Source organism: Stegastes partitus, unplaced genomic scaffold (genome assembly GCF_000690725.1).
Source record: "Stegastes partitus isolate 25-593 unplaced genomic scaffold, Stegastes_partitus-1.0.2 Scaffold414, whole genome shotgun sequence".
In the NCBI taxonomy this organism is placed as follows: Eukaryota; Metazoa; Chordata; class Actinopteri; family Pomacentridae; genus Stegastes; species Stegastes partitus.
Genome location: NW_007578145.1, coordinates 138284 through 146632, shown reverse-complemented (window position 1 = coordinate 146632; position 8349 = coordinate 138284). Strand labels below are relative to the sequence as shown.

At 44.0% G+C, this 8349-nt stretch overlaps 1 protein-coding gene across 1 annotated transcript in view; it reads left to right on the top strand.

Annotated features, from left to right (window-relative positions):
• Window positions 1-7810, top strand: part of LOC103360089 (protein NLRC3-like) — an 11007-nt gene extending 3197 nt beyond the window's left edge. Inside the window, exons 6-13 of the mRNA XM_008285744.1 lie at window positions 197-327; window positions 441-672; window positions 939-2742; window positions 2849-3022; window positions 3542-3715; window positions 5619-5792; window positions 5903-5943; window positions 6356-7810. Of these exons, the coding sequence (XP_008283966.1) occupies window positions 197-327; window positions 441-672; window positions 939-2742; window positions 2849-3022; window positions 3542-3715; window positions 5619-5792; window positions 5903-5943; window positions 6356-6924 (3299 nt within the window). The 3' untranslated portion in view covers window positions 6925-7810. The remainder of the gene's footprint in view (window positions 1-196; window positions 328-440; window positions 673-938; window positions 2743-2848; window positions 3023-3541; window positions 3716-5618; window positions 5793-5902; window positions 5944-6355) is intronic.
• The last annotated feature ends 539 nt before the right edge of the window (window positions 7811-8349 follow it).

Sequence of the window (8349 nt, the reverse complement as noted above, 5' to 3'; positions counted from 1 at the left end):
GCCACCTTTTGCCTTCTCACATGGACACCACTTCACAGAACACAACTTTATCTGACTCTAGTTACCTGAGTCCTCATACTTGACTAACTGAACAGCTGACTTTCCTTTTACGTCTCAGAGTAGCATTTCCTCTGAAGTTCCTCTTCTGTTTTATTCAACCAATGAGGCCAAAGTCTGTCAAACCCATTTACGGCAGCTGCTGTTGTTGGAGAGATAATCTGTGGATCGTCTGGTTCATGCTACGTTTTCATGTTTTTCAGTTCCAAGCTTGTCACTGGTCACTCCAACGAAGCGTACGATGAAGCAGATCTAGCCTCCGTATTTGTGGTATGCAAATCGTCTGTATAACTAAAAAGCAACCAGCCATTATTACCAGTTTGTTTTGAAGCTGCGTTGCATTACTTCCACTCTGAACTTTATGTCTGATACATGTTTTCCAGCGGCTTGAGGAAAGCATCTTCACTTTTGTGAAGACTGAGCTGAAAAAGTTCCAGGAGGTTCTTCAGCCAGATTACCCAGAGTGCTCACGAGGATGGAAGGCGGAGGATGAGGAGGAGGTGGATGGTGAGGAAGAAAAACGAAGGAATAGCAGCAGAGAAGCCCTTCTGAGGATCACGCTGCACTTCTTGAGGAGCATGAAGCTGGAGGAGACGGCCGACTGTTTGCAGAGCAGTGAGTGTTTTTCCGTGATAGCGATTTCCTAACCGGAATAAAGCTTTCCTCAGGGGTTGATCAAAGTTTTAAACAGCTTCTGATTAGAAAGAATGAATGCAGTGTCAGTGGATAATGTGGTGTCGGTGTGTTTGTAGATGACTGAGTTGTGTGGTTTGCATTAAAAGTAATGAAATCATCTCAATAGCAATGCTGAACGTAGGCGAGCTGATCGGTGCGTGCTGTAACCATTCTAATACCATTTTATTTGTTATCTCTCTGTGTAGGAACTCTTGTTACCGTGTGCCAGAGCAAGCTCAAAGCCAGTCTGAAAGAGAAGTTCCAGTGTTTGTATGAAGGAATCGCTAAAGCAGGAAACCCGACGCCTCTGAATGAGATCTACACAGAGCTCTACATCACAGAGGGAGGGAGTGGAGAGGTCAACGACGAACACGAGATCAGGCAGATTGAAACGGCCTGCAGGAAACAATCCAGACCAGAAGATGTGATTAAATGTGACGACATCTTCCGACCTTTACCTGGCAGAGATCATCGACCAATCAGAACCGTGCTGACGAAAGGAATGGCTGGCATTGGGAAAACCGTCCTAACCCATAAGTTCAGTCTGGACTGGGCCGAAGACAAAACCAACCGCAACATTCAGTTCGTGTTTCCATTCACTTTCAGAGAGCTGAATTTACTGAGTGGAAAAAAGTACAGCTTGATTGACCTTCTTCATCTCTTCTTCACTGAGATCAGAGAAGCAGACATATGCAGATTTGACCAGTTCCAGGTTGTGTTCATCTTTGACGGTCTGGATGAGTGTCACCTTCCTTTGGACTTCCACAACAATGAGATCCTGGCTGATGTGACTAAAGCCTCCACAGTGGATGTGCTGCTCACAAACCTCATCAGGGGGAAGCTGCTTCCTTCTGCTCGCCTCTGGATAACCACAAGACCTGCAGCAGCCAATCAGATCCCTCCTGAGTTAGTTGACGTGGTGACAGAGGTGAGAGGGTTCAGTGATACCCAAAAGGAAGAGTATTTCAGGAAAAGATTCAGAGAGGACGAGCAGGCCGGCAAAATCATCTCCCACATTAAGATATCACGAAGCCTCCACATCATGTGTCACATCCCAGTGTTCTGCTGGATCACTGCCTCGGTTCTGGACCATGTGTTGAGAGCAGACGAGAGACGCGAGTTACCCAAGACCCTGACTCAGATGTACATCCACTTCCTAGTGGGTCAGTCCAAAATAGGAAATGTTAAATATCGTGGAGCGTCTGAGACAGATCCACTCTGGAACCCTGAAACCTGCAAGATGATTCTGTCTCTGGGAAAACTGGCTTTTGAGCAGCTGCAGAAAGGGAACCTAATCTTTTATGAATCAGATCTGAAAGAGTGTGGCATCGATATCAGAGCGTCGGTGTATTCTGGGGTGCTCACAGTGATCTTTAAAGAGGAGTGTGGGCTGCACCAGGACAAAGTGTTCTGCTTTGTTCATCTGAGCTTTCAGGAGTTTCTGGCTGCTCTGTATGTCTTTGTGACATTCGTCAACACTGGTGTCAACTTGCTGTCGGAGTCACAGTCAAAGTCCTACGGGTCTCTACGGTTAAGACAGAAATCAAAAGTCAGCCTCCTCTACCAAAGTGCTGTGGACAAGGTCATAGAGAGTTCAAACGGACACCTGGACTTGTTTCTTCGGTTCCTCTTGGGTTTCGCATGGGACACCAATTGGACCCTTTTACAAAACCTGTTGACCCAATCAGGAGGCAGCCAACAGAGCTACCAGGAAACAGTCAGATATATCAAGAAGAAGATCAGGAAGAATCCATCTCCAGAGAGATGCATCAATCTGTTCCACTTTCTGAACGAGCTGAATGATCATTCTCTGGTGGAGGAGATTCAACAGTCCCTGAGTTCAGGAAGCTTCTCCACAAACAAACCGTCTGCAGGTCAGTGGTCGGCTCTGGTCTTCATCCTCCTGTCTTCAGAAAAAGACCTGGATGTGTTTGATCTGAGAGAGTACTCTGCTTCAGAGGAAGGTCTCCTGATGCTGCTGCAAGTGGTCAAAGCTTCCAGAATATGCCTGTAGGTTTACTCTGTAGACTTACTATATCAACTGTAGTCTTTTCTCACCTTGTGAGAAAATGCAGTCATTGTCAAATGTTCTTTTTCTGTCACAAATGCTTCTTAGGATGAGTGACTGTAAGCTGACAGAGAGAAGCTGTGAAGTTTTGGTCCAGGTTCTTATGTCCAAGTCTTCACGTCTGAGAGAGCTGGACCTGAGCAACAACGACCTGCAGGATTCAGGAGTGAAGCAACTGCTCGTTGGACAGTGGAGTCCACATGGTAGACTGGAAACTCTACGGTTGGTAGTCATGAACCAGCTCAGTATGAGATCAGTGAAGTAGAGTTTTCTGTAAATTCTTTAGTTTTCACAGTTCTGCCGTTTCACAGATGTGCTTGAATCACACTAGGAATAACAAGGAGTTATGTTCAGACTGGACAATGCCAATAAAGAAAGTCGTGTTTCATTTATTTAGTGAAAATGAGAAGTGAGACAGTGGAGGTTGGGGTGGTGGATGGGCACATCTGGCTGTAGCCTGCATACCCCTTTGTAGATAACAGTTAATGTCCAGTGTTAATGTTCAGTGCCAGCACAGGAATTAATGTGCCCTTTATGTAGTGATGGAAAAAGTAAGGGAGTGGAGGTTGGGGTGGTGGACGGGTATGGAAATCTGTCCAACTTTGGACTGCAGTTGGACTGAGTTTATAAAGTACTTTGCAGTTTGTCCCACAAACACATTCACTGCTGTCAATTTAGTGATATTTCTCCGTTGTAGTTCATTGTGTACTTGGTGTATCTAATTTGCGTTTTTCTTGTCAGGTTGAGCGGCTGTAACTTGTCAGACAAAAGCTGTGAAGATTTGGCCTCAGTTCTCAGCTCGCCGTCCTCCAGTCTGAGGGGCCTGGACCTCAGCAACAATGACCTGCAGGACTCAGGAGTCAAGCTGCTCGCTACTGGCCTCGCAAGTCCACACTGTAGACTGGAAACTTTACGGTCTGTAAAGTCGATTCTTTGATCAGCATTCAGAGTTTGGTCTCCTCACAGATATGTTCGTGGCATCGCTAAGTATTGAGCTCAGACTGGATAATGCCAGTAAAAGTCTGCGCTTTATGTAGTGGCACAAAAAGTGAGGTGGTGGAGGTTGGGGTGGTGGATGGGCGTGTAATGGGACAAATCTCAGGTTACACCTTTTCCACATTTCTTTTCGGCTGACTTTAAGACTTTTGTAGACTTATTTGTTTTCTCGTTAAGTCTTAACATCTTTTCATGGTTGTTTCTTCTGGACGTCCCACACAGATACCACCTGAAACTAGATACCGATGAACAGCTCAGCATCACATGTTCCCAGTTGATATCACACTAGACTGATATTTTGCACTCAAGCACTGAACATATGTGTAGCAGTGAGGTAGACTGTAATATAATATTGCACTTAGGGGTTTAAAATATTGCATGTTTATGGATGAAAGTGTTTAATAGTGCAGTTGGTGCAGTCAGTGTGTGATGGTGGTGTGAGGCTACAGAGCACGGCTCGAGTTCAGCAGTCTGACAGCCTCAGGGAGGAAGCTGTTTCTGAGCCTGGTGGTTTTGCTCTGGATGCTCCTGAGCCGCCTGCCTGAGGGGAGGGGCTGAACCAGTCTGTGTGTGGGATGGGTGGAGTCCTTCACTGTGATATAGAGAGGGGAAATGTGGTGAACACTGCCGATATCTTTTCTGGGTGTGTGTGTTTCTCAACAGTGTCTGGAAAAAGAAATCCCACCCCAGAGGTTCCTGTGCTGGGCTGTATTTGTAATTAAAATGTAACCTGTCACTATTTATAAAGGGTTTCTTAAGCATTTATATGCACTGAAGAGGCTGCCTAATACTGTTAAGATTAAAATGCATGTGCACGTTGTTGTGCTTCAGTTTTGTTGCATCACAATTTAGAGTTGCAGTTACTGAGTTTAGAACAGCTTCAATAATATCACTATTTACTGACTCAGTGTAATGAGGATGTTATGTTCTTTCAACTTTTGCAAGAGTCTAAAAAAAATCTTGCTCTGGCCTGGTGATGGAGAAACAAAAACTTTCTGTTGTTGTTGTTTTTTGTTTTTTTTTAATTGCCTCATAAGTCACAGCTAACACTGACCAATCACAGTTCTTGTGCTGTCCACATACTAACGTTATAGACTCCCTTACCCTTAAGTGCTACCTTCTTGGCCAGGTCACCCTTTTAAAAGAGATCCTGGACCTCAATGGGTCTTAACCTGGTTAAATAAAAGTTAAATAAATAAGTCTAGTTATATTTGTAGGTGGGCTGCAAGGTGGCTTGGTGGTTAGCACTGCAGCAAGAAGGTTGCCAGTTCGTGTCCTTGTGGGGGGCACACAGTCCAAAAACATGTTGAGGTTAATTGGTGATTCTAAATTGTCTGTAGATGTGAATGTGAGTGTGCTTGGTTGTCTGTCTCTAAGTGTAGCCTTGTGATAGACTGGGTGTCCAGGGTGTCACTGCTGGATAGACTCCAGCCCCCCACGACCCTAGTGAGGACTAAGCGGTGTATAGATGATGGATGGATATTTTAGGGTGCAGGACATTTGTGTGGGCTGCACTGACTCTAACAGTAGACACTGTAGCTCCACCACAATCTAACTATAAATCCACTGTAGGTCACATTGTGTTGAGGATTTACCAATGTCAAAGTTTGTCTTGTCCGGTAATCAATTTTCTTGACTGATGGAAGCCTCTGAGACGATGTATAAAATCTATATGGAACACAGAAGTGAGATTTTATGATGCAAATTAGATCCCAATATCAAATAGAAACAACATTCTGTATTACCAGCATGATCCTGTCTTATCACAAGCCACCTGTCACTTCCTACGTATACGAGTGTAACACATGCATTATGCGTTCAGGCTGTCGGGCTGTCTGGTCACAGAGGAAGGATGTGCTGCTCTGGTCGCGGCTCTGAGTGCCAACCCGTCATATCTGAGAGAGCTGGACCTGAGCTACAACCATCCAGGAGACTCCGGAGTGAAGCTGCTGTCTGCCGGACTGAAGGATCCACAGTGGAGACTGGACACTCTGCGGTAGGTTAATAATAGATTCATGGACAGTGTTTGCTTATTCAGAGTGCATAGATTTACCTCCTTGTTTGTTTTTTCTCCCCCCAATATTTCTTGTTTCACTTCTCCCACAGCGTGGACCATGGTGGACGGCAACACTTGAAACCCTTCAAGTGTAAGTTGAGATCTTGTGATGCTATCAAGTAATAATATCTATTAGACAAAACAGTACAGGAGCAGAGAGTATTAAACATGCTGCACATGTTGGATTTGTGTGAGATGTAATGAGAATAAAAGTTTGTTTAGGTGAATGTGCATTTAATTGGATTTGGCCTCGCTGATGTTTCAAACCCAGATTTTAAACGACATAGTTTAGTCGCGGTGAGCATAAACTGAATCGTGCATGTTCATCAGATTTGAATGAAATCAGGAAGAGATTTATAAGATTTACTACAAAAAATGTGTAAACCATCACAGCAAACAACCAGCTCTGCAGAGTAAACCTACTAATCAAGCAACAAATCAATAATGACCCAACCAGAACACGTCGGGTTAAGTTCTGTTCTTATTCTTCATCTCCTCATCAGATGCCTGTGAACTCACGCTGGACCCAAACACAGCAAACACAAAGCTCTCTCTGTCCGAAGACGGCAGGAAGGTGACGGCGGTGACGGAGGAGCAGCCCTACGACGAACACCCAGACAGATTCAACCACTGGAAGCAGGTTCTGTGCAGAGAAGGCCAGAGTGGGCGCTGCTACTGGGAGGTGGAGTGGAAAGGATGGGTCAACATCGGCGTGACGTATGGAGGCATCAAGAGGAAAGGGCAGGATGGCGACAGCTGCGTCGGAGAGAACGACCAGTCCTGGGGTCTGTTCTGTTCCGCCAACGGTTACTCTGCCTGCCACAATAAGAGAACAACAGACATACGGGCTCCGTCTTCCTTTGACTCGGGCAGAGTAGCAGTGTATCTGGACTGGCCTGCTGGCTCTGTGTCCTTCTACAGAGTCTCCTCCGGCACTCTGATCCACCTCCACACCTTCAACACCACGTTCACCGAGCCTCTGTACCCTGCGTTCAGGTTTAGGTCAGCGTCTGCATCCGGTGCTTCAGCGTCTCTGTGTCAGTCTGAGGAGGGAGAGTCTCCTCCAGGATAGAAAAGGTCATAAAATGCTCGACAGCACTGCTGGATATTTGAACCTAACAAGTCCACAACCACCGAGCTTGAGTATGTTGTTTCCGTTCGTGCATTGTTGGTACGTTTTGTCCTCCTGATCTGAGGGTGGTAGATCCGACTCTGGTATGAGTTTCCTGATAGTTGCACAGTCCAGAATTCTTGCATTTTTGGGGTTGTTTCAGGATGAGAAAGCTCAACAGCAACAGATGTTTGTTCATGTATCTACACTAAGACAAAGCTATGTACCTTTACATATGAAGAGTTAATTTCCAAAAACAGAATTCCATTTTTGTAGATTTTTCAGAAAACATTTAGTCTGTTGTTGTTTGCTTGATATATATATATATATATACAGTTGTGACTTGATAATCTGACCCGTAACAATAGCAACAGTATTAATAACAGTAATAACAGTATTTATCAGTATTTATCCACCCAATAAAAATGTGTAAGTTTGTTTCTGACCACTAGAGGTCATCATTTCATCAAACAATACCATATTTTCATTGGCGTTAAATTAAAGTGCAAGAACAATCATTTGGTGTTAAAATCAGTCACGTATGTTTTATTGATATTACAAAAAATATGTAACACACATTCCAAACTGTGTATCAGTGACATACCAAGAAAAATTGACGACAGCAACAGTGGGAGCAGCTCAGCCTGGAAGAGGTCATTGAAGAGAGAAGTGGAGAGTTTATTTTATGGTTTGATGTTGATTATAATCCAGATGCTTGTCTAAAACAAGCCTCTAAACCACATTTAAGTGAAAATATCAGCTGATTTTCACAGATCTTCTCTCACCTTCTCACCACTCATCAGATTTAAACCTAAAACATCACATAAAAAAGAAAACATGTCCAATATATTCCTTCGACTCAAGACATGTTCACATGAAAACCAGGAATCAGTTTCTGGGCGAAGCGTCGTCGCCCTCTACTGGCTACGTTCAGGCCGGCTGCTGTGATGTTATGTTATGTTCCAGGCCCATCCAAGGAACTTAACGTTGAAGACCTGGAAATTGCTTTGAATAGAAAATGTTTCACAGTGTTTTCTGCCCCAGTTTACATTCCAAATAACGTACTGAGGTAAATGAATAGAAATGTAAAACCCAAACAATGAGTTCCTGAAGGTTTTAAAAATGCTAAAATGAAAAGTAGCTTTAAGACCAACAGATGCATGATTTCAGGCATTTCAAGCATTGTTATGAGGCCAAAAATGTAAAGTAAAACAAGTGAAGGGGACATTCTGCATTTGTTTGTCAAAGGCAGCAGTCGGGTCGAAAATCAACAGAACAGCAGAAACAAAAGATTCAGAAAAACAATTAAGAGAAGATGATTTAAAAACACTTGAAACAGCTGATTGCACTTTAATTCAATACTAAGACGTGTGTTAGTGTCGCTGT